The sequence below is a fragment of the Anser cygnoides genome, chromosome 2 (genome assembly GCF_040182565.1).
Source record: "Anser cygnoides isolate HZ-2024a breed goose chromosome 2, Taihu_goose_T2T_genome, whole genome shotgun sequence".
Lineage (NCBI taxonomy): Eukaryota > Metazoa > Chordata > Aves > Anseriformes > Anatidae > Anser > Anser cygnoides.
The window spans coordinates 121,236,707-121,264,532 of NC_089874.1; the positions used below are offsets into that span (position 1 = coordinate 121,236,707).

Below are 27,826 nucleotides of genomic sequence, written 5' to 3' on the forward strand. Positions count from 1 at the left end.
AAGCTTCTCTTGCTTCTCAAGCAACCTCTAGTTGCTACTGTACCAGTATTTAGGACAAGATGAATTTCCAGTGTTTAATTCCCCTTTGACAAAACTACAGCTGTTTCTCACACAAGCGTAATTAATAGATTTTTAGAACAGAATTTCCTATTAAATCATCTAGTATGCCCTCTGGTGTAACACAGGTCACAGAACTTCATTTTGCTCTTCAGCATTAAACATGTAACTTGTCTGACTATTGTGTATATTCTAGTCAAGTTAAGGAAAAACATAATCAGAAAGTAAGATGATCGCTGTATTCTTACTCACTAAGTACAATCTTTTTCTAGTACCTTAATGTTACAAGCCCACCCCTGTGGGTTGGCACAGCAGCTATTAAAGCCACTGGTGTTTCACCACAACTATGAAGGATAGCCACAATCACAGACATCAGCAAACCACAGACTAGACAAGACAGGGTACTACTGCTGCCTGCTCTCTGCAGTCCTGTTTTGGGAAATGAAAGCACAAGAATCCCACTTGGCTATAACTACCATGATCTTGCAAGAGCAGAGACGGCTTTGATTAAGGCTGCTCATATGACCTCACAGTCCCCTGTGTATTCTTTTGGATCACAATGGAGCAACTTTCTGAAGAAAAAGTAACTTGAAGCTTTGTTTTGGTCAAATTTCAGGCATCAGTTTTGCTTACAGCTTACAGCAGTAAATCAAAAGTTGCTTCATCAGTGTCAGAACAGGAGGCCTACATACAGATCTGCCTGGAAGCACATTGCTCATTTTAGAAAGTTTCTCATTATCTTATCCTTATCATATCTGTTTCTGTACATGAACACCACAGACCCAGACTTCCTCTATAGTTCCCATCATTTTAAGATAAGTGAATACAAGAGTTGCCACTTTACATAAAATCATTCTTGACACCTACCATAGGAGGATGAAAAAAAAAAAAATCAAACAGTTGTTGCTTCTTTCCTAGGAAATGCAAATTGGTCTTCATAGGCCAGACAGAGATTTTTCAATGCCAGAATAATATATTCTTGCTTTTGGTGTGGACTGTTTATACTGTTGTTTATGACTCTAACTGGAATCTACCAGTTTGCAAGAGCCAGTTTAAAGGTCTACCACTTAGAAGCAATTCCCCTATTTCCCTTCTTTTCTACATTACAGTGCTTAAAAGTAAAAATGATTGATAATGGACACTGAGAATTTTACTACTACGAAAAGAATATATCTGTGCCTTTGTAACATTCATGGCATGTTGAGTTCATCATTGTCTTAAAGTTTCTATTTCTCTCTTTTCCTTATGTGCATTCACACATACACACATGTACGTTAGCACAGATTTGTCAAGCTGTAGTTTGTCAAATGGTAAACCTATAATTTAGCTTCTCAATTACTCGTCTCATAAATTCAACGTCTAATAGTTTTGTTGCTATTTATCAATGGTCTGCTTGTTGTCATGGAACACTGATTCAGCTGTCAAGGTTATTTGGTAATCTGAGGCTCATAAAACAGGCGAAGCTCTTTTTGTCATGAGCCCAAAGCCAATGCATACTTTTTCCAATTTAACTGTACTTAAATTTTATGAATAATTAATCATTTCAGTATTATTTATAATTAGAAGATTTTTTATTAGTATTATTTTTCAGTCAATGACTCAGCTAGCAAAAACAATCTTATGTCAATTACATGATCCAAAATGTTAAAATCTAAGACCTACTTTCATGTGTTGAGGCAGAAACTGATAGTATACAGATACGGCATTGCACTGACTTCCCTTCACAAAGCAATGCTTCAGAAGAGAGAGGTTTTAAGAAATACTACCAATATACAGTTTTTTCTACTGCTGAAAATTATCATCCCCATATTCCAATCTTTTTTTTTTTTTTAGTTGGTTCATCTAAGTGACGTGTTTGTCAAACCTTTAACCTGACCTTTACCCACTTTGTAGCCAGCAAAGATTTTTGTCATTCATCTGTTGATCTGTTGGCAAGGCTTCCAGCAGACCTCCAGTGGACTTTTTTTTCTTTCTTTCTTTTTTTTTTTTTTTCACAGCAAACTTTGAGTTGGAAAAGCATGATAACAGATCTAAGAATGGCCATAGTTAGTAAAATCAGGGGTACATTTAGCCTGATAACTGATATTGCCACCTGCTTTAGGCCTGGATCACGTTTTGTTCACATGCTTTCAGATTCCTCGCAATGCTCTGGAAGTCACATACTACTTTTTTCCTTGCAGGAGAGAAAAGTTGATATTCTAGGATTCACTGACACGTCACTCACAGCTGAACATCTTACAAATGTCTGTCATGGTCAGATTTTCTTCTAAGAAATTTAAGATGGTAAAGATACTGAAAAGGAACAGAAATTCTGAATGTCTCCCCACCTTGGTCCCCTTCTATGTCTGCTAGTTATCTAAGAAACAGATGAGCTGGATTCTAACTAAATGTCTAGTGGCTTTCAAAGCTTTAGGATATAGCTACAGGTCTCTAATCCCCAAAACTCACAAAAAAAACCTCCTGAGCTCATTGTAAGCTGATGATAAACGGGATAAATGACTAGCACTGAATACAGAAAAGGGACTTATAAAAAAGATGGAGAGAGACTCTTTGCTCAATCTGATAATGGCAGGAAAAGGGGGAATGGTTTTAAACTAAAAGAGGGGGAGATTTAGACTAGAGATTAGGAGGAAATTCTTCACTCAGAAGGTGGTGAGGTGCTGGGACAGGTTGCCCAGAGAGGTTGTGGATGCCCCATCTCTGGAGGTGTTCAAGACCAGTTTAGATGAGACCCTGGGCAACACGATCTAGTGGGTGGCATCCCTACCTATGGCAGGTGGATTGGAACTAGATGATCTTTAAGGTCATCCAACCTGAGCCATTCTATGATTCTATGATTCTGTGATCTGCTCCTAGGACTGATCACGTCTGTTGAAAAAACATTGATGTTATTGATTGCATCAACTAAGAATGCTGGAGGTTTGTGAAAGGAGCTGCAATGTTGGACCCCAAAGAAACAGAGTGTAGGTTGTCTGATTACTGCAACTGAAAGCCTAAATAAGTACTGTAAATTACAGCAACGTCAGATGGATGACAGCAGTTGGGGAGGAAGGTAGAGCAAGCCTTGCTCTATTAAGTGGGATATGATAGTGCACTTACAGATGTTTTGTGTATCAGTGAGTTTCTCCCTGAATAGTGGAACATGCTGGAGCACAGGTTAAATGAAATGACCGTTCTATCTACCTAAAAATAATTAAAAAATAAAGTAAGAAAGATTTGTGAATTTGGGGGTGTGGGAAAATTATATATATCCAGAAACAACTGCTTGCTTTACAAGTTATAGGTGGCAACACACTGACTAGCTGAAAAACTTCAAGGAGTAAGAACGTGGAACTGAGAAAACTGTAATCAAAGGATGGGCTACAGTGTACTGACAATCTAAGACTGAATTAAACCAGAAAAATACTCCAGCTGAGAATTCCTGAAAAATCATTTGGAATAGAATTCATCAGGCAAGAGTAATTTTCTTCAACCAACATTTTAAAATATTAAAATGTTCCCATTTAAGATGTTCCCAGAGCTTAAACCAATAAACTGTATTAAAAAAAAAAAAAAAAAAAAAAAGTTAATCATTTAACCATTTACATTTGGTTAATTGTTGTCACTGAAGCAATGATAGAAGCTCAGAACTATAGCATGTCTTTTCCCAAAGATAATTAAAGAAAATGGGAATGTTTCTCATTTATTAATATCACACAAAACATATATATATGTGTGTGTGTGTATATATACACATATATATACACACTTTTCACCTCTTTCTGTCTTTAAGAAACCCATACCCTTGGCTTACAAGTTGTATCTGTGAAAGGGACAGGGCTTGTTCCTCTGCACTGTAGCAATCATCCCAGGGTTAAAGGGCTTTCTACAAATAGAAAAGGTTACTGGCATACCTGAGCCACGCTCTTTTTAAAAATTTCAGAGTTGTGAAAAGTTCAGTCCAGGGCTGAACTAAAATGAAAGGAATGCACAGGAGGTATAGATGGGAAGAAAGATAAAAGGGAAATTCATATTTATGAACACTAACATAGAGTAAAATAACCTCAGCAACTTGGGGGTATTAAAACATCTGTCTATATACACAAATGAAAGGTTTAGCTAGGAAAAAGGAAACAGAACTGGCAGATAATATTGTGGAGAAGATATGGTATAACTGAAATCTGGCTGGATGATGATTTTAAAATAAAATATATATTTTAATAAGACATACAAGAAAAACAAAGAAGCTGCCACAGCCTTGTTCATGAAAGAGGATTTATTAGGCCCCATAAGAAGGGGCTGGGGAGAAAAGGGTAATGGTATTGAGTCATTATGTACTGATCTTGGAGATGCTTCAGACAGTAAACTAAATGTTATAGGCCACCTGACCAAAAAGAACAATTGGACTGTGAAATGACTGAGCAAATAAAATGAAGCACGTAAAGAGTGGAGCAATGGTAAGTCAGCAATAACATAGGAAAAGGCATGCAATTATGGTCAAGTCTACCCATGTCTCAGTCACTGTGATACCTGAGGACAAGGATTTTAGTCTGCAACAGACACATTTTGATTATAATAAGAACTCAAAACTTAATTATCACACTCATAAAATCACTTTTTTTTTCTTTAATCTCCCCCACCCCCTTGTTTTTTTTAATCTACAGTTTACTATGGTTCTCCTCACAGGAAAGGCAACTCAGAGAACAGCACAGGTTCTAATTCTGTTTTCTTAGTTTCTTGTTTTACTTTTAAAACCTAGTAGGATCATGAGGATATTCAGATCAAAAATAATAATAATAATAATAGTAAGAATTAATAATTGTGCATATAAATATTCTAATTTAAATACTATGTTAATGAAATGAATAGCTACTTTAGGGTGTTATTCTATAGCTCATTGATCAAGAATTCCATATAGCTAGAGTTGTAGATTTGGACCCTTTCACAACAGATAAGTTATTTTTAGTAAAAGCCAGTTTAGAGGAAACAATTTTTATTGCCTGGAACACAAGAAGTTCTTAATCTCAGTGATAAAAATGAATACCCAAGAGTTGGGCCAAATCCAGTCTCCCTACTCTCTTTTTCATTCACTCACTCAATCTGTTCAGGTTCAGTAAGTCAATAAATTCCAGTGGGACACAAGCCAAGAATTTGGCTTAGAACTGTTTAAGTTTCTAGGTAATACTACAGACCATGCTCTCAACTTTTGGATCCAGAAAGTCTTACATGTGAGTGATCACCCTGATAACCCCAGTAAACTCTTCATTAGAAAGCAAGCATGTATCTACAGTCTGGTTAAAGAAGATGTAAAAGAAAATAGAAAATAAGCCTTTTATTTATTTATTTATTTATTATTTATTATTTTTATTTATTTTTTGACAGCAGACAATGGGGCCATAAGCAATTAATTGCAGATACTAGTACCTTCCTTTAATGCAGAAGGAGGTCCCATGGCTGTATTACCTTCCTTTCTTTTCTATCTTCTGCCTGTACAGTCTGTTTCAGTTTGCATTTTCTTGGCTGAATCTGCCCTTGATGTCAGTCAGACAGAGCAATTCAGCCAGCCATAATATTTAATTAATGATTGAGATATATATGAGACAGAAATCAGTGGTTGGTTTTCAATCTTTATATGGCTTGTGGTCATCCAAAAAGATCTTCCATAAGAGGAAACAATCTTTTGGGTCTATAATGTTCTGATATATTCTGTCACTCAGCAGAAGGCATTAGGGCATACACAACTGTAAACTCATGTGTATGGGTAACATTTACTGTGTGCTCTTGAACACCAAAGTAGTGATGGAGAAGATAACTCCTGGACTACATTAAATAATGTAAAAGCTTTAGTTCAAGGTAAGGAACATTGTAAGATGCAACAAGCTCTCAGGTAGAAAAAAAATGCAAAAAAACTATCAGTTTGACAGCCACAATTAAAGTGATGTAGACTTGCCATATATTATAAAACTAACAATTTCAGAAAAAAAACCATACTGAAACTAATTATTGTAGTTTTTATATTAAAATGAGACTTTAAGAAGAAACACAGCAAAAGCAAAACCAAATAAAATGCCATATTGGTGTGAGAAAAGAGACACTGAGAATACAGGTGTTGGCTAGAAATGGACATAGTAGACATTAAATGAGGTCTATGAGTTTGTATAATAAATGAGTTTCTATGCTAGAAACCTATCTAATGCATTTGTCATTGGAAAACCTATTCAAGTCACACACACACAAAAAAAAGTAGAAATCAAAACATGAAATGTTAATTTTAAATGTTCTAAATAAATCCATGGGGAAAAGGTAGAGGTCACAGTATATTTATCAAAAGATTTTAATATCTACAGTACTTACCATTCATTGTAATTAACAACTCCAACCATTGGTATATCAAAAGCATTATAAGATAGAGTTCCTATTTTAGCTCTCTTAATGGTTAGTCAGAACAGTTCACTAAATAGTTAAGTCAGATAACTAACAACCTCAGGGTTACTTGCAACATGTTACAGTCATTACTTGGGCTCACCTCAAACCATATCAGATTACTTCTCTGTATTGAAACAAGGATATTTTTTTACAATGCATTTTCTATTACATCTTGCAATTTCATTTAAAGAATGATATTTCAAAGAAAAAAATCTTTTATTTGATGTTCATTATACACCACTTCCATAATTATATGCAAGCCACAACCCACTTACCTGAACATTTGAAAGCAGAAAATCTGAGGTGGAAAATATTTTAATTTTGAATTTCTTTCTGTGTTTATTTATTTTTTCTTGTTTAATGTTTTAGTAATATGGTTTAACAGTACTGAAAGAATAACCTGTTTCTGAAGTATAAAACCACATGGGGCTGCAAAAAAGGCAAAAAGTCTGAGGTCCCTCAGCTCATCAGAGCACTGGGAAAGGAAGAGTAGAGGAGAAGGAGAGGAAAGGGAAAAGAAAAAGGACAGCACTATAGATTTCACAATTTGAGGCTTCTTAAAGTGGGACTAGAAGATGAGGAAGGAAACGTGGAATGATATTAGACATGACAGTCCAATGAAGTCTTATTAGTTGAGAGTGATTGACGTATAAGATACAGGCATAAGGTTAGGTGAATTTAAACACTATTATTTTTTTGGTTCTGTGACCACCATACACTTGCCTTTGCCTCACAATCAGTAACATGTACTGATTGTTCAGTTTTTGCTAATGCTTGCTGTTCAATATTTTCTATCAAACATCAATTTCAAAATATTTTTCCTTAATAAAAAACATAGATTTCCACAGATTATTTGAGGAAAGTACTGACTAGCATGCTAGTCTGAATCTGTTAAGAACCTAACAGTGTCATCATAAAAGAAAAAGAAATAAACAAAATTTGAGAATTTTAGAAAATATGATTGATGGCATCATGACAACTTTGATTATATCAGAAGTCATAGAATAAGAAGCAGAGGTTAATGTTTTCAAAGACCCATAACCATTTCAATATCCACAACAGCTAGGGCAGATAAGTTTCTTTTCCAAACTAGAGAGCAAACAATAGATACTGTTAACGTATAATTCTGGTACTAAATCCTGGGAATAGAGGATATTAAGATATATGTTTATTGTTTAATTGAAAATCAGCTATCAAAAAAACCAGCATGATACAGATCTTTGTCTCAGATGAAATGCCTAATATTAATGTATCATAGAGAAATATTTGAATGACAACTTGACACAACTCTGTCCCAGACATTTATAGTCATAGAGGACACTGGAGAAGAGAGCTGGGAATGTACCTATCAACACCTAATATTAAACTGAAAAGAAAACAAACAAACAAACAAACAAAAACCCAACATTTTTGTCAAGCTCAAACTTCTCTGCACAATATCTGAAACAAAATCAGGATAAATACCCTTGCAGTTGACATAACTCTATGGAAATTGACCATCTTCATTTAGAATTTTCTAAGCCTACTCGGACTCAGGGACACATTTTATTTCAGTAAAGCAAAATAAGGACTGTGAGGACAGTCCCACACCTTCTGCCAGTAAGAGACAGATGAGTCACCAGGAAATGCAAGAGTCCACCTCAGTTCTTCTTCAATTATGCTTATTCAAGATTGGAACAAATGTGCTTTATCCTAGTCATTTTCAGAAATCTTGAGTCTATGAGAAATTTCTGTGGAAGCAGAAGCCAAACCCAAAGGACAAATGTGACAGTTTTCCACATGCAGGCTAGGAACAAATAACGTTCTCAGTCATTGTCTCACCTTTAGGCAGTTGTTTGGGATAAGAGTTCTGTGAAGGTAATAGCTACATGTCACAATCACAGTCTCAGTTCTTACGGAGGAATGTTTTGAGCCTTTTTGTGTGATCTGTTTCATATGCCCACTTCTCCTTCCATCAGCAAAGTACTGCTCACCTCTTTCTCAGGTCATCTGCCAGGCTACTGCTTTCTTTTCATACAAACTCTCCAAAACCTTGTTATTTTATGAAACTTGCAAAAAGAGTTACTATTGAATCATTCATTTTTAAATGCATTTAGGAATGCACAACCCATTTCTTTCATGTTATGAACTTTTCCTGAGTGGCCAAATTATCTTCTCCCCATCAAAACCTCTACCTTCATTCCATTGCTGTCTGAAACTAGAGCTCAGATATAGCAGGATACATATAATCTACCAGTACTAAATATAAAGTACTTTAGTTAGCAAAATACATTTTACTATGCTGTCAATATTGTTATTTATATTGACATACCTCTTAAACATTTTGGTTAAATTTGAGGAATACATTTTAGTGACATAAACCTTTTGAAATACTTCAGTACCATGGACTGCAGGGTTTCTTTCCTGCTTTCTCATTCTCCCAATCAAGAGACAGCAGCACAGGGTGAAGTGCCTTGTTATTTCTTCTATCAATGAGACATCCAAGGCAACTCTGCTCTACCACCTCTCTGCTAAAACATTCAAGACACTTATCTCTCTATTTTATCCACATTTTACCTTTTAATCTGAATACCCAAAATGTCTCACAATATCTGAACCAAGAGTTCCAGATAAAAAGTATCTTTTCTTACTTTTAAAGAAATGGTCCTTCTGATGAAAAGTTCCAGCACTATAGAAAGTAAGTAACAATAGCCAACAGAAAGCAGTTTTATTCTTCAGGACTTGAAACATAAGTGCCTTGTGGAGTCTTCACTAATCATTAGTGTCAGAAGCCAGAAAGACTTGTTTTCACCTGTATCTAACTCAGAAACGGAACCCTTTCTATTCAGACATGGACCTGGACAAACTGATCTATGCTTTTGTAATCCCATGCTTGGATCAATCCAATTTGCTCTTCCTTGGTCTGACCCAGATGCCACTCCATAACCTACAGATGGTTCATCATACTGTATCCCATCTGTTAAATAGAACACAGTAATGAGAATACATCACACCAATATTCCTCACTTCCCTTTGGTTTTCATTCTAATCCTTAACACAGCTGAAGATCCTGGTCCTTTCAGTGGTCCATGACTAAATCATCTAAGAGAAGACTTCTTCTTTCTGCTTCTTTCAGAAGAGGGGTTCAACAGAGAGGTTATGCCTGAAAAATGTCAGGTTCAAACTTGAATGTATGGGACAGAAAGCTCCCGGCTTCAGCACTCACTTCTACCACATATTGTGTTTTGTTTTGTTTAGGTCATGATAAAAAATTGATCTCTTCCTGTGGACAGTTTAGCTACCTGACTAAATGACTAAAGCAGTATATTCATGTATGAAAAATTAAAATGTAGTTTGTAAGTAAATGGTTAAGGCTGAAAGGAGAAACAGTTTTGTATTGAAGGGTTATTAATATCTTCTGAGTTCAGCATACTATGCTTCAACACTACAGAATATACAGTAGATACAATAAAAAATCTTATGAACTAATAACAACAATATTAATAATATATATGTGTGTGATGAAAATTATATGGGTTTTAAATTTGAAATTCTTCAAAGCATATAATAACATAAAATCAATGTAAGTTTGGCATTAAATAGGAGTGATCATAGAATCATATAAAATATTTGGATTGGAAGGGACCTTAAAGATCATCTAATTTCAACCCTCCCTTCAGGGTAGGGACACTTCCCGCTAGATCAGTTTGCCCAGAGCCCCATCCAACCCGGCCTTGAACACTTCCAGGGATGCGACATCCACAAATTCACTGGGCAACCTGTTCCAGTGCCTCACCACCCTCTGACTAAAGAATTTATTCATTATATCTAATCTAATTCTACCTTTTTTGTTTTTTTGTTTGTTTGTTTGTTTTTGTTTAGCTTTAAACCATTACTCCTTGTCCTATTACTACGCTTCCTGATAAAGAGTTACTCTCCAGGTTTCTTGTAGGCCCCCTTTAGGTATTGGAAGAAAATGTTGTGTATAGGTGGTCAGTAGCTGGTAGAAAAGTACAATGTTCTAAAAAAGTATAGTGCAAGAGAACTTTTAGTTATTTTACTCGACAGAAAACAAATAAGCAAATAAAAAAAAAAAAATACTTTGGCCCTTAAAGTGATGTTTTCCTTAAAATTTAATTTCTAAGTACTATTTCTCAGGAAAAGATGGATAATAGCAAAACTATTAGCCAGACTTCTTTGTGAAATCTTGGCTTTCTTGAAATCAATAGATTTTATTTATTTATTTATTTATTTATTTATTTATTTATTTTATTTTTGGCTTTTAATTCCATTAAGCAAGGATGCAACCCTAGAAATTTATGAGAGAAACTTTCATGTATTTTTGGCGTTTGCAACTCTTTCTTTTGCTTTTTATTTGTTACATTTTCTACTTTTGTGAAACAACTTGAAGAATAAGAAAGGCTAACAAATACTCTAGAACCAATCAATGTTACAAAACTAATAATAATACAATATGAGCATGTAAGCTTATGTAGTGCTTTTCATGTGTAAGTATCCCAAGGCACTTTGTAACAGAAACTCAATAAGGAGTGCAAAAGTGCTTTGTCAGATAGGCTAAGCCAGGGGAAAAGGGGAAATTAATTAAGCATGGATTTAAACTTGTCAGCCAACACAGCATTTAGAACCTTGGTCAGAGAAGACAGTGGCTCCAATATCTGTATCCAGGGAACACAATAGACTTTTTCATTCTTTAATTCTTGAGGAATGTTCAATAGTTCTTCCATAGTAATATGGGTGTGAGTAAAATGAATACGTTAGGCTACATTTTCAAAAGGAAGCCCCTGTGTCTCTAGCTGTTATTTTTCACACAGAAATAAATAAATTCACAAAAGTTGATCACCTGACCTGCATGTCAGTAAAGCATTTGACTGCTGAAATACCCAATATGAATTTTTGTATAGTAGAAATCACAAACACCAAGTTAGGGACTAGATTTTTTTTTTTTCTGTTTAGTGTTTAGTTCAGTGTTTTAAACAAATGTGTGTTTCTTTACAGATGTACTACACACCTCTGCTAGAAAAAGTAATCTGTGACACTGTATTTCCTAAAATAGCATGTATTTAACAGGGAAAGCAAAATTGCTTGGGAAAACCTATAATAATTGATAATGCATAAACTACATCTTCCCTGATGTTGCAGAAACTTGCACATCCTCTATTTTTCAAACATTTTTCTCTGAGGAACACATGGACCATCCTCATTTTTGGATGACTGCCTCTTTGGATTAATGCATCCTTCTGGTGCATAAATTAGGGATGCACAGAGGAAAAAGGAGAAGCACTAAATCTCAGAAAACTGAAGCTGTACAGAAAAATGAGGTTCAGGGTAGAGCTGAATGAGTGCCTCACCATGAATATTTTATCTGAAAAGTTAGCCTCCACTTCTGTTTGTCAAAAATGTATAAGAAGTTTATAATTTCCTCAGTTTTATTATAAAACAAAACTCTAAAATATAATGTCTTAACTGCAAATAACTTCCTATAAATATTTCATGCCCTATATTAAGAGAGAGTGGAATTTTGATTGATCAAATAAATTACATGCTGCTGCTTTTATTCCCTAGATGGATGAGCCCGCAAACACATACTTCAGATGCCTGCTATGCTTAGAGCAGCTCACTAGGATGTGATGAAGAAGACTGAGTATAAGAAGTTAATTTAAGCAAAACTCCTAACGGTTATTGTAAAAATGTTTTCAGGATTTATATTGCAGAATTTGTGATTTGGATGAATAATTCAGGATTTACCTGTAAATATTTTCTGAGGGGGATATGTGAGTGAACTTGATATAAGAGTGAACTTGTCCTAGTGAAAACTGGAATTTGATCGTACATGTTCTTTGTTGAAGATTTGGTGCCAACAATATAGCAGTCTTTCCATAATTTTATCCTAGACTTGTGGAACAGCTACTGGGAACTGATGTAAATATTAATAAAATTAAAATAGTAATATAAAAATTTTACTAGATTATTGATGATATATCCTTGAAGAATTTGTTTTTGACTGAAATGTCACGCTTTACACAAATTTGAAAACTACTTGCTTCTACTTCAGGAAAATGTAGAAACTCAGCAAGTACTTGATGAAAAATTAGTAATTTGTGCATTTAGAATTTACAGTAATTTACAGAGGCTATCAATTTTACAAAAGTCATCTAACAAAACGATATAAAGACTAATGTCTCTTAGAATGTTGAGATATTAAAATGTTATAATATTTATCACTGATCAGAAACCTACTTTTTTATTGTGTGCCCTGATACAGGCTGCAGATAAAGACAACATACCAGAATCCTGAACATTATTTTTATTGCGTTATTTTTAATTATGTTTACATAATTACTGCTAACCTTTTTACTTTTATTGTTGTTATATTTAAAAAGTGAATCTGCTTCAAGTTTCCTTTGTCAGAGCCATGCTAAATCTCTGCATATTGCAGCATTTGCTGGATTTTCTACTAAATAGTAATACCCTCAGTATGAATTTATTGATATAATCAGAAAATAAAACTAAAAAATAAATGACATGAGTTCTTACCTGAGCTCTTGAGCTATAGAGTCCACTTGAACTGTTAATAAAAGCAGAAGGAAAGAATAAATTAGTTTACACTTCCAGACTTGTGCTTTCTTCAGCCTTGCACCTGCCTATCTGATGACAGAGGAATGGCTATCAAAACACAGGTGATTATTTCGTGCTAACCAGAGGATTGTAGCTACTAGTGGCAAGCGTTGACTGAAAAAATAATTCTCATAGTTATTTTAGGACACAAAAAACCTGGAGGATGGTCTTCATTGGAAAAAATAGAAAAATAATAAGAAAAACTAAATAGAAAAAAAGGCACTTGTGTTTGTTGAAAGTGTAAAAGGTCTTGACTTCTTCCAAACTTTAATTCAATTTGGGATTGGTGAAGGCTGGTGTTTACAAATACCTGCCCATGCAAGGGTATACAGCATATTGACAGGTGGTTCTAAGGCTTACTCATGTTGCACAGGCAATTTTTATTGTTTTGCTTCTAAGAAAATGTTCCTGATCTATTAATTCATATACATGTATGGATGTGTGTATAAAAATATAAAGAAAGAAAATTCATAAGTTTTAAAAATACGTAATTAGCATTTTAAATGAAAAGAATATGAATGGTAAATTCCCTATTAAATTTGATTGAAGTCTATTAGCTAAAATAGACTCTTTTAAATGAGAAGATATGCACTAATGCTGAGGTGTGAGGAACTTCCCTAATCAATGTTTTTCCTATTCAGTAGCAAGTTCTCTGTTCTTATACTCTTGACGTATATATGCATTTTACATTACTTATATTACTGAAGGATGTTTCAAAGACATGATATGCTTATGTCTTTTGTTTTTATGTGGGCAGTGGGTAGCATCCCTACTTGTTTTCTCTCTGCCTTTTTGTTAGTGAAGTCTAACATTTTTCACCCCTTTGGTCATTTGAGACTAGACAATTAAGCCAAACTGTACTTTAATTTTTCATTCTGACCACAACTCGAAGCTGAAGGCACAATATTAATAACCCAGATCTACTGAGTTGTGACAATGAATCAAACTAGTCTTTTTTATTTTTTTTCCCTACAATCCTGAGAGTGCACAATTCCCATTAAAATCAGATCGAAAGATGGGCGTTTTGCACCTCTGAAAATAGTCATAAGCAAAAATGTTTGCAGGGAAGACAAAACTTTGTCATTTATTTTAACGTATCTCCATTTTTCATTATCAAGAGTCACAAAAAGTGTTATGAATTAAAATAAAAAGTTATTTTCCTGAAAGGGTTGTATTGCTAGTCAATCATGTTTTCCAGATGTTGAGATCATTAAGGGCTTGTTTTTCTCTCAGGACTACATTTCCATCTGTTCTTTACAAAAAGAGGAATAGCTGGGAAATGAAACTATGTCATAACTTTGCAAAATCAAACACAAGCACAAGTACTTTAAAAAAACACAGGGTTCTCCTCTGTTGCATACACCTGTGACTTTTGATTAAAGTAACTTTACTTCTGGACCATTTATGCAGGTAATTTACTGATAATTAATGGCAGTAGGCAGAAAAACACTCAGGTGGCCTAGACAAAGTTTGGTACGTTATTTTGAAAGAATCCATTCAATATTGTCTAGCTAAGGAAAGATGTCCCTAAATAAAATCTTTGTTTGCATAATAAAAAGCATACTTTTTTTTTTTTTTGAGAAATAGTTCAAAGTAAATATCAGACAGCAGATTTTTTTCTGCTTTTCTTTAAGCCATAGCTAATAACATTGTGCCTCTTAATGCCAGCAGTCTGTGTCCTGCCTTGATTAAAAAAGCAACCCTAAGGAAGCTACACACTCTCTTACTGCACATTAGGGACTGTGCACAGGAACTATCATATTTCATGGTGTGCTGGGCACAGGGTCGTGGAACTTGCTTGCTAACTCACCCTTGGTTCCTTTTGAGCGTGTGCGCAGCTTTTTATTTTCCCCATCTGCATCCATCTGTAATATTAACACAAAGTTTTTAATTCATTCCTTTTGCCATTGAGAAAAAAGTCTCAAATGTTTTTTTTTTTTCCACATTTCCAAAGTGTATACAGTAATAGAAAGAAGAATAATCATGCCTTATTAATCTTGTCAAAGAGATAAAAAGCCATCTGTGAATATCTAGTAAATACCTAGGAGATACCTTTAATGATACAGATTTGTTTAATAAAGTGATGGTAATGAGTGACTCTTTAAGGTTTAATGACAAGGTCTACAGGTGTTAGCTGAAGGCATAAGGTTAGAAATGGCAGTGTTGTGTGACTGCTGCTTTTAACATCCACCTCTTGGAAGAAAAGGTCCCAAAAAGTCCCAGTGCCTACAGACATGCTGCATAATTGTAACTGAAGCATATCTGAATAGCTGCAATGGAACCTGCATCTGACAACTTCATTCTTAAAGCATGAAACCCTCTTGCTTGAATGCGCGTAATTGCACACATACAGTTTTGAAATACTTCATCACTTGTATCAATCACTTTTCATAGAAGTTTTGGTCAAGAAGACAGTTACAGATTTGTATGAATTTTTGGGAGAACATAGCAGCCAGGTTTACATTTCACATAAAATAAATAAACAAATTTCTTACTTTAAAAAAAAAAAAAAAAAAGAGCTGCTGCCATAAGATTTCTAACTGAAATAAGGGACGCCTTGCAAGAATCACTGTTCTCATGACACTTTTGGCTACATCTAAACCAGCAGTGAAAATATGCACCTTCTGGTCTTGGATCTGGCCCAGACCCATAATTGTAGGGGCAGGTTTTCAATCCATGGATTTTATTACAACCCCCTGAAATTCAAAGGGATTAAGATTTCATGTTCTGGTGTGGAGAGCTGCAGTGACATGCAGCAGATTGTATAACAGTGTAACGTTGAACATGTCCAGAGAGACAAAATCCATTTCTTTCTAAAACTCTTAATTTTTAAGTATGGAAGAATCTGTCATAAGGAATTTTTGTCCAGGAAAAACAGCAGGAGCTCTAATTTTCTTCAGTCTATGGTAGTATCTTACTACCTATCTTTACGCTGAATCTCAGTTTACCTCTTTTTAAAATGGTGATGATGCAACACACTGCAGAAGCAACTCCCATGTGTTTCTGCAGATCAATATGCAGCAACAACTGCAAACACCAGCATCTGATTTATATAACTGTGCTGGACAATAGGTAGATGCATTCTATGGGTACCAGAAACTGCCAATGCCTGGCAACTGTGAATCTTTCGCTCCAAAAGGTCGCAAGACAAAAAGCAATGTCAGCAGATCCTCTGTATTTTTTCACACTTCTTTACTGAAGATCAGCAGCATTGATTTGCCCCATAGGGGGAAGATGCAAGAATCTGTTTGTGCCTGTTTCTATGTATAGAGTTTGAAGATCTGAGGATGCTTTATTTTTAGCTTTACATGACTCAGATAACTGAGATGTTTTGAAAGTCTAATCTGAAAGAACATTGCAGAATATGACAAATTTGACCTGAGAAAGAAAAAGAATAAAGCCAGCCTTTTTAGAGGTCAAAAAACATTTCTCTAATTTCCTTTTTTTTCATTTATTTATATTTTTCTGTTCATTGCTATATATGGTTGCACATCATATACAGTTACAGGAATCAAAGTAACTATTTGTAGGAGAGAATACAAGCATTTGAAAAGGCTATTTATGTACTTGAAGAAGTTTAATTCTAGAACCCAGGTTAGCAATATCTAAAATGAAACTATAAATTGATCAAAATGAATCTCAAACCCAGACAATGTTATCTTTTCTCTGTTTAAATTTACATCTGATGTTGATTATTAGAAGGAAAGAAACATAATTGGTTTGTGTTTAAGTAGTGGGGTTGATGTAAGCCTTTACTTGTTACTATCCTTAAAACCTGGAGAATGAGTTTTTGCAATGTGACTGCAATGGTAATGGGAAACATGGCTCTGTTCTCTGATGCTGAGTTGTGATTGAAGGCACTGACCTGCCATAGACTTATAATAGGGGAGCAGGTGTGGCAATGATGGACTTTAATTTCCTTTAATAAACCTTTTATGTGCCACACTTTTACTGCCATTCTATGCTCTCCAAGGTCCTGCACATAATAGGTTCATTACTTTTGATTACTATAGTCTATTGAGACAAACAACTCCAGAACACACTATATATTATGTTCAGTTAAACCAATATAGACTATTTATCCACTGTGCATTATTTCACCTGCAACTCTACAGACAAAATTAACAACAGCTCCTGTAAGCTAAAACTATTAAAACCACTGGTACTCCTTTGTCATCATTTCATAATAAATACCACACCAATCACAGTGCTGCTCTTTTAATTATGAAACAAAAAGTGTCTACTGCTTCTACTGAACAGCAGTTACTTTGGTCTAAATAGCACGTTGCATTGTGATGAATATTTAAAAACTGCACAATGAGTGAAAACCAACAATAAAATCAATGTAGGTGATTTTTCTATTGATTTTCTTTCCTTGTAATAATTTGAAATTATGAGAGATGTTTAATCAACTCAAACCTAAAATTTATTGTGCTGTTTAGCCCACTGCATAGCACATATTAAAAGAATCATCATGACTAAGTTGCATAAAAAAAGCAGCTTAACTTACAAAAAGTCCTATGCATTAGCTTGAAAATTATACAAAAGTAACTGAATAAAACTGTGAAATATTTTAAGTGTGTCAGCATAAATATCCCTCTTGCTCAAAATTTAAATACAGTATCCTTGTTTTTTTTTTTATTTCTTTCAGAGATTACCTGGCATTTAAAAAATTGAACAAAGTTCCTCACTTCTGATTCTTATGTGCATAGTGATTGTTTTACATGAAATTATATCCATAGACAGTCCACAAGAAGAATTCAAACTTTTAATATATCCTTGGAACATTAAAGGTGTTAAACTCTAAAAAAGAAATTCCATCTAATTGTTTTAGAGGTAATTGTTATCAAGGTGTGAATTTGAGATATATATCTTATTACTGTCATGTACTGCAAAAATAGGATGTATTCTGGGTGGTGCTTCATGCTCTTAAAGTCAGGGATGATCAACCCTCCCTCTTGGTACATACACTGTCTTGAGACAAAAAGCCGTAAATCATAGACTGGTCATATCTGCACAAAATCCATGCATGATGTTTTACTGTTTATTTTTTTAGCTATCAGGATAATATCTAAGTGATCACCAGGAAAATTTTATCAGGAGCTGCAATCCCATATTTGTTAGTCGGAAGCTTCACAAGTAAAAATATGTCCAATGATAAGTAAGTCTATGAATAGTGGAAGGAATTTCACTGTGTCTTATAACTAGATTCTCTGACCCTATATGTAGATTCTCCGATATGATGGATTTAAACGTGTCTGAACACTTTCTTTTCAAATTTAGTTGAAACTGTCTAAGGGACATTAAAGGAATTAGTGGGAGAAACTAATTAGTCAGAAAGACAGAAACAAACACAGAGTTAACACATATACAGTCCTAAGTCATCAGGAAATCAAGCTAGGAAATAAGTACCTGCCTTAAAGTTCCTTAGTTATGCCATATTTCTGTGATTTGGAAATTTACCGTGTATGGTAATGTTGAGTTGTTTCCTGAGATCGTGATCAGACAAATTTCACTATGTTGATGAATGTTTTCTACCTGACTTAGTGAATTTCAATCCTCCCTCCACCCTTCCTTCGTTATTGGTTGAGACATAAGGCTAAGTCAGTAACTAGATCCCAGAAAACAGACTGGAGTCACCGATGATACTGCATATTCTGCTTGGAGAAACTGGAGTAACTTGCTATGTGACTGCTACAGGGTATTCTTGTTTCTCCAAATGAATTTACTGGTGGAAGAACAGCAATCATACTTTTTCAGCAAACTATTTCAGAGTTCCTGGCTGCAGAAACCAAATGTTACTTCTGTTTGCTCTGCAGTCAGAGGACTCAAGAGCAGCACCTGGAAATACTTCCCTGAGTGAGAGAATTAGGATTTGGCTCTGAGTTTGTTTTTTTGTGTGTGTGCCTGGAGTCTATCTGTGCACATGTGCATGTACTGATATTATAATGGGATCCAAGAATATGACTAACAACTGAAATAGGGCATGTGCAATAATGTTAATAATAATAATAGTAATAGTATTATTCCAATTTACTTGAACATTTTTAATTCTCAATTTTGGAAACTAAATTGATACTACAATCTTGGTAGGATAGCTTTATAGAACATTATCGTGAAAAAAAAAGCTATGACTTGAGGAAAACAGTGCTGCTGATACATGTAAAAGTGAAACAGACCTTCTGGAAATAGTTATTGTAAGAGCTATGCACTTTCTAATTTCAAATATAAACTTTGGACAAGCAAAAATTAATTTACCTGAGTGAGTGTCACATTTCTGAAGTGGAAGTCTGATTCCTCTAGTGTAACTAGACAGAGAAAACTAAATCACCAGTTCATCTTGTGGTAAGGTATATGAAAGTTGACATTTTCCTGTGATTTTCCAACTAAAAGTTATATTTGATTTTAAAAATGAAATTTGGCAAACAACTTCTCTAGGAAAAACCTTTACTGGTTTTGAGAGGTCAGAAAAAATAATAGCTTTTCTCTACTCTTTGTAGTCTGTAAACTACATAAGACTGTATAAAGGTAAAATCTACATTTGTCATTAGACTGATGAACTTAGCCAGAAAAAGAAAGACATCTTTTAAGGCACACAAATCCATCCTTAAGTCTCAAACAAAAGCAAAAAATTCCATAATTGAAGTCAGACACTACTATGCTCTACAAACCTCTCTGTGCTGTACCTATGCCCCAGGTGACATGATACAGTGTGTGTCTCTCCCTAAAGTAACTAAAACCCTTGGAGTAAGTTTTTTTCAGTGCTTTTGGTAGCTACCTTTTAACAACTCATTTAAGAATAAAATGAAAAACTCATTAAAAAGGAATTTTGTCATAAGAAAAAAGAGTTTTTAAACAAATCATAAAGCAGCCAGTCTGAAGATTTCCTACAGCTTGTCTGGAAGCACAGATCAGAACTTGGCTGTTCTGTGAATATATGTGTGTGAAACACATCTTTCTGCCACTCTACAATGTCTATTATTATTATTATTATTATTAATATTATTATTATTATTGAAGTATTAATGGAAGACTGATGGTGAGAATTACAGGGCAAAAGAAAATGCAAAGTGCATATATAGCAACTTCTAGATAAAGTTTACATATTCTTTTTACTGGTTATAAAAAATCCAGTCCAAAGACAAAATTTTCAGGAACATTGATTGCACTGTGGCTTAACATTATTTGTTCTTTTCTTTTAGTCACATTTATGGCCAGAAAGGAGGAATAAATAAATAAATAAATAAATTACAAAGTAAGTGTTCTTAAAGGCTATTACTGAAAATATGCCTTGTTTGGGGGTATTGATTATTCTTACCCAAGGAGTCATCCCACCTTTAGTTTTGAAACTTTTGCTTTAGTTTATACAATGCTATACTTGATTTCTTTAGCAGGAAGTTGAACAACATGGAAATAATTGGTTCAGATGAATAAGTACATCTACTGAATGCAAAATTTGTGTTTATAACATATAAATTATCAACAATTTGGCTGCATGTTTACCTGTTTTTGAAATGTAGATATTTTTATACTGAAATCACTACTTCAAAATATGCAGCAGCAAAATAAACCTTAAATTAGAGACAAGCTTGAATAGCTTTGTTACAAGGATGATTTATTTTGATTCTCACTTCTGATTTCTGAGTTGTCAGTGCTGTTGTATACTTCATCCATGCAACTTTGCACAACTGGCAGTGCTGAATATAAACCAAAGCCATATGTTTATGTCCTTTTGCCAAACGACTACAGCAAATAGTTCTATTATTCCCTTAGGTAACCCATGTGTGCCAAGTATTTCTATTAGTCTGCTTTACCAAGGCTTTAGAGGGCAGAGTCACAGCTTTATGAAATTAAGGGGCAACTGCTAGATTTTTAAATTTAGAGAAAAATTATATAGTCTACCATGCTGAAATGCAACTCAGCATAAGTTGATGTGTAATCCTACTTTCTGGAAGCTTGTTTCCTGGATTTTTATTTTTGATGTAGTTCAACATCTTGTCACTATTTCCTGGGCTACTATGTACTAAATATCATTTTTCTTCCTAATGAAAAAAGGAAACATCAATATTCAAACATAAAAATGTTTTGACACATAAAAATCTTTCATAAATATGACAAAGTATTTATCTGACCCTACTGATGTATAATAATAATAATAATAATAATAAATCATTATTCATTAATCGGAGGAAAAACAAACAAATAAAACAAAACACACACACACAAAAAAAACACAAAAAAGCTGTCCCTCACCGATTAAATTTAAACATTGCATTATGAAATACATTCTCACTCCTGAAGTCATATATATTCAGAAGTATTTGTGTTCTTGGTGGTATTTAATGTTAATGGATCATAGTTCAGAAACTTAAAAACTAGAATTTCTATGTATTTACAAAGGTTTATATCTTTTTCAATATTGCTATTTCTGATCCTTGAAGGCTAAGACTACTGTTCTTAAAACAGCAAATGCTATGAAAGGAATATTGTCGCAGTGCATGAGACGCTATACTAGTACTAATATAGAGATGTATTTTGATTCAAATTCACTTTTTTAAAAATAAATTATCCCTTTAAATTAACCTTTGTGTGTTTCCAGGTGAAAATATGTACAGATTCCAAAGGACCAAATTCGTCAATGCTTGTGCTCAAGATGCCTTGCCTGATTTAACAGATAATCCTGAAATTCATTCTCTAAAACAACAACAACAAACAAACAAAACCAACCAACCAGCCAAACAAAAACCCACAAACATAACCAAACCCCAGCCATAGCCATGCTACATAAAATATAGAGGAAATGGGACACTCCTTATATCAAATGGGCAAAGAATTGTTACACTGTGTGTTTTTTCGAAGATGTGTTACATAGGCACCAATGATATTTTAAAAGGCCGAAATAATAGTATTTTTTCTCTCACTATGGTATTTTTTTTAATTGTTAATGTCTTTTCCAATAGATTATCAACTTATAAGAGAAGTTTTTCTTAATACGCAGACAGAAAGCCATAGTTTCTATATGTAGAAATCCTGAGCCAAACACTTTTACTGTATCAGAACCCTTTCAAATGAGTAGGATGGTTCAGTACATGATGCGAAATAAATGACACGCATTCTAATTTTTTATTTTTTACTTTTAATATCAGTATTTAAAGTTGGGCAGACTGATAGTGTTCTTACTGTAAGCAAACTGACGTCTTTGGTATTTCTGCATTCTTATTTTTATTCGTTTCTGTAAGGAAACTCCTGCCAAATCAACAATAATGATGAGAGAAAAAGAGCTGAGTCTTGTATCTGAGTATACAGTACTGAGGGCCTTATACTCAGAAATAAGGAATACCCACACACTTCAAACAATTAAAAGAAAGTTGAACGCACTTGCAACCTGAGGAAATCTATGATTAGCTATTATACGGAGGTTCTATATTAGCATCAGTCTTGCCACTAGTGACCAAAATATAAAATTTTACTGTCACTTGCAATTTCAGAGGTAATTTTCAAATAATATTCAGTTTATTCAGTAAAATATATCTCTTCATTCTACCTAGTCTAATTATAGATCAATGACAAAATTTGAAGATAAACTTCTGGAACTTCAAGGTGAAACATTAAGTATTCATTTAATAATATCTGATGATTTTTTTCCAATAAAATTTGTAGTGTTATATTTCTGAAATTGGAAAGGCTCATTCTAAACTGATTCGCAGGGAGGCTGGAGTTTATTGAGTGACTAATTTGTGCTTGAGATCCAATAGATAGACTATTAGTTGCATCCCATCAATAACTTTTAATTAAAATAAATAAGCTTTTATCAAGTAGCAAAACAGACAACAGATGCAACATGATGAAGAGGGGAGAAAAAGCAGAACAAAACATCCCAATACCGAAAAGATTTTTTAAGCAGTTTTTTAGCCAACATGTTCTGGAAAAAAAAGAACGTTTTTTACCCTCAAAGGCCTCTTTCCTGTTATTTTATTTGAACATCCAAAAAAAAAAAAAAAAAAAAAAGAGTTTTTAAAGCTTTCTACCTGTCTTGTCTATGTTCAAGATAAACTAAAGTAAAACAAAATCTCTCTGAGAATACTTACAATAGTGAACAAAGCATTTTCTAAAGCCTAAAACTTAGCAGATTTGTTTAAAATCCTATCATGTTACGTATTTATTAGCAATATATTTTTCATTTATTTTCTCAAAGATTGCCAATAAAGAACTAAATCACATAAGGGAGTAGCTGTAAACCCTTTGAGTTTCCTAATGTCAAACTCATTAGCATTCGAATAACCACACAGCAGCACATCATCTGCACAATTGCAATTTTTTACTACTTTTAATAGCGTTTCTCAAAGGGCTCATTTTCAACTTTCTTCAGTGGTTAGTTGGTTCTCTGGGGAAAAGGAGCTTCCTGACGCTCACAGCTTCCACTCAACAACCAGGCTGTTTGCTGTCAGAAGCATCAGCCCTCTGCCCTAACCCCATCTGCTGTCTCTCTCATCCTAAGGGAGAAAGAGTTAAGACAGCACAGCTGAGATCCACTTGGAAAAGTGCACAAAGGACAGAAAAATGTACAGAACTTTTTGCATTTAACTTTACATAATAAACTAATACATTGTAAGTCCTCCTTTAAAGAAAATGAGTCTGGGCTAGATGAGGGATGGGGAGGAGGGTTTAAAATTGTTTTGGAAAGCTACATGCAACAGTGCCATTTGCTGTTTTACTCCCATCTGCCTGGTACGCGACATCATCAGCTATCTTTGAAAAGCAGAGCATTATAGTATGACAAAAGCAAGACTTTATATAAAACACAAAACCTGACCTCTCTTCTCTGTTTGATTATAACAGAAGTTATTGGTTAATAAGTTTAAATGTACTATTTTTTCTCTCTTTCACATAACAGAGTGCTGGCAACCATACAGCTGAGTTATGGGTGAATATTCACATTTGAAGATATGATGTTTCATAAAAACTCAAATACAATGTCATGCATCTGTCATGTTATAAACAGGGTGTGTAGGATTATGCTGTGTCATGGGATGTGACATACCCTTAATGGAATATAAACTGTGTGTCATCCCTGTCCACTCTCCAAGAAGCAATCTACATGTCAAATGTTTTTCTGGGATCTGATACTTCAGGTAGCAAACAAATTCATTTCAGTGAGTTAGTGTTGATTTACATCAAAATCTTATAAAATAAGTTATTCAGACTATTTTTTTTTAAAGAATATTTTATCCTTATCAAATTGACCATAGACATACCAACTGGAAAATTAAGATTAAAAAATTAAGAAAATTGAGATCTCAGCCTCAAGAGGTCATCTATCTAGGTTATTGGCAACTCTGATGATAAGATTGTTGTTGATAGAAATAAAATGGAAATAATTTACTTATTTGTCAACAAAGGCTCTATGGTGGGATCACTCCCTTTAAGACCACAAGTCTGCTGATGTGAAGACTTTTGGCCCAGTCTATTCATGGCTTGCATGAATTCATTTATCTGTTTTAGTAAAAGATTGGGAAGGACAAATACCTTTGATTTACAGGTGGTGACTGATGCCTACACCCTATGCAGGTTGAGGGAGGTGATTGTCTCCCCCTACCATGACGCCCCACCTGGAGTGCTGCATCCAGGTCTGGGGCCCCCAGCACAAAAAGGACGTGGGGCTGTAGAAGCAGGTCCAGAGGAGGGCCACAAAGATGATCAGAGGGCTGGAGCACCTCTCCTATGAAGACAGTATGAGGGAGTTGGGGTTGTTCAGCCTGGAGAAGAGAAGATTCCAGGCAGACCTCATTATGGCATTTCGATACTTAAAGGGGGCTTATTAGTAAGATGGAGAGTGACTTTTTACATGGGCATGTAGAGATAGGACAAGGAGGAATGGTTTTACACTAGAAGAGGAGAGTTTTAGATTAGATGTTAGGAGGAAATTCTTTACTCAGAGGGCGGTGGGGCACTGGAACTGTTGCCCAGAAAGGCAGTGGACGCCCCATCCCTGGAGGTGTTCAAGACCAGGTTGGATGGGGACCTGGGCAACCTGATCTAGTGGGTGACATCCCTGCCCATGGCAGGGTGGCTGGAACTAAATTATCTTTAAGGTCCCTTCCAACCTGAAACATACTATGGTTCCATAGAACCTGAATTGATTTTTTTTTTTTTTTTCTGACATTGAAGCTTGCCTGTCTACAAAGAAGACCTTCACCCTTTTCAAACAGTACTTCATTTCTGCTAAAATGATAAACTTTATAAAGACACAAAGATGGAATAAATGAGTTGTTTGATTTGTCAATGTAATGGTTCAGTGAAGTCACCTGGAATCTTTGCAATTCACTCTTTGGTTTATAGCCATTTCCAGTGCAACATGATTTCGTACTGACTTAAGTGCCAACCTACTGAGATCCATGAGTCATACGAAGATACTGATGTGAATCACCATTTGAGCCCTGATCCTCACCATCATATGTGTGCGACAAATCCCTTCAAGCAACTGTTCTTGTTGACCCATTGTCTACAGGTAAAAGTCCACCCATTCAGGTCAGATTACCAGAAAATTCCTGAAAATTTAATAGTACTAATTCTACAGTTAAAAGTGATATCATTCAAAGTCTGAGGTTGTTTTCTCTGTCAGAATTGCAGTATAAAAAGCTGTATGATATCTGTAAAAGATGTCTAACCACTTTCTTTGGGCATAATGGATATAATTTCCAACAGATTAATTTGATTTTATCTAATCTATCACATCACTAGTTGATGTATTGCAAATATGAAGATGAAAAAGCACGATGGTTTGTGATTAGTTAACTCAGAATGGACATAACAGCTAAGGAAACAAAATCCAATGTGCTCACCATTGTGATCTAAGAACAATTTTCATGTTTTTACAGTGAAAATGATTTCTCTCTCTCAAGGTAAAATATTTAGTATTTGAAAATATCTCTGTAAGCAAAAGTTGTCATTACAAAAAGTAAAGATATATTGAGCTCTTGACTACAGTCAGATCTTTATCCTGCACATGCTGAATTACATAATATTAAGTTCTGCACAGATGTATGGGTCATCTCAGTGAGACCCTTAAGCACATTTGTAATGTTTAGCACACGAGTAAACAAATTAATTTCATTCAGCCTTCTGAAGTTACACTGTAACATACTCACTGGATTACACAGGGAATTCTTGGAAATCAGAAAGGAACTACTTGGACACATGGGTTGTTTTTTTTTTTTTTTTAATATAGTTTGAGTTTCAGAAAGGAATTTCCTTGGGGAAGAGTACTCCTCTTTGCACTTTTATTAAGTGTACAGTACAAATCTGTGATGTGAAACAGGATCATAACTGCTTCAACTATTGCATTTTCTTTCCCGACTATAGGGATGAACTTTACGTTATTTATTTCTATCCTGAGATGAATAGGAGGTCACATTACCAGTGCAAGACAGCTTCATAACACTTGTAGTTGTCCTTCCAGTACCTGTAAAAATACATCCTTTGCACTCATCCTATCTTTTAAACACGACTATAATTCCAATGCCATGTGCAAGATCGTATTTCACCTAGCAGAAGGGTTTAACTTTCACCTGATTTAAGCAACAAACTATCCCTCAAAGATGCCTGAGGGTTTGCTGTAATTAACATAACTGCATTTAGATGCTATTCATGACTGATAATTCCAACACCTTGTGAACAAAAAAAAAAGGTTGCATGCTGTAAACATTATAAACATATTCAAATAAGCTTAACACAATCTGCCATGCTTATTTCTGCCTAGATCATGGACCAGCGAAATGGTTAATGCAAATGGATTTATAATTTGCTTTGGGGGGCCAGTTTCTTCTCCTTATTTATTAGCCCAGCTGATGGGGCAGATTTGATGAGGCACTTCTGGAATAATTGAGTCATCACACAAAGAAGGCTGCTAGCATTCAGAGTGGTTTTATCAGCAGCAAGCAGGCCTGATTACTGACAATTACACTCTGATCCGGTGATGGAGGAGAAAGAGCCAACGAGTGGGAAATGTCCGTGTTTCTATCCAGGAATAATTTCTACATTCATTTTACATGCTAAGTGTTTCCTATCTCTGCATAATAAACTGTAAACAGGAATAGATGGCACAATGTCCCTTAATATTTCCTGGTAATGAAGACACAAATGTACAGTGAGTGCTGATAAATATAGATGAAACATAAGCTATTCTCTGAGTCTGTATTGTTACCTTTAAAATAAATGCATTTTGGTGGTAAAAGCATAATCATAGCTAATGCAAAAAAATGACAGAAGATTGAAGCTGTCCTTGTAACTACACAGAAACTTTGTAAAAGTCCTGTTAATCACCACTGTTCTAGAGGCTCATAAGCTGAAGGTGATATACAGGAAAGAACATCATTTTGTTTCTCAATAGTCAACTATGTAGAAACTCCTTTACTTTGACATGGTAAAGGAGAGCAACAGCAGTGACCTCCATTAACACTTCAGGGATAGAGCACATCTCAATGCTAAACTGAAAAACAATGAAGCTGGTCCTGGAAGATATCTTCACGATGATAAATTCTCATTTTCCTCCCACCAGCCTTATGATAGTGTTTATAATGAATAACAAAGTTACACCATAGAGTTCATGAGTTGTGTTTAGCAATGTATTACTGTGTTTCGGAGTTTTATTTATTTATCTACCTAGAAACCTATTTATTTATTTATTTATAACAACCAAAGTGCTGTAAAATGTCTGTTATTAACAAACTGTTGAAAGCAGAACTTTGGA

General features: G+C 34.6%; 1 protein-coding gene across 5 annotated transcripts in view; it reads right to left on the bottom strand.

Annotated features, from left to right (window-relative positions):
• The window catches only part of ST18 (ST18 C2H2C-type zinc finger transcription factor), a 178,108-nt gene that overhangs the window by 56,108 nt on the left and 94,174 nt on the right, over nucleotides 1-27,826 (bottom strand). For 4 of the 5 annotated variants that reach the window (XM_013184970.3, XM_013184971.3, XM_013184974.3 and 1 more), the window contains 2 exons: nucleotides 14,888-14,942; nucleotides 12,997-13,027 (listed from right to left, as the gene is read on the bottom strand). The exons of the other annotated variant lie outside the window; for it this stretch is intronic. In XM_013184970.3, the coding sequence (XP_013040424.1) occupies nucleotides 12,997-13,027; nucleotides 14,888-14,942 (86 nt within the window). The remainder of the gene's footprint in view (nucleotides 1-12,996; nucleotides 13,028-14,887; nucleotides 14,943-27,826) is intronic. 5 annotated transcript variants of the gene reach the window in all.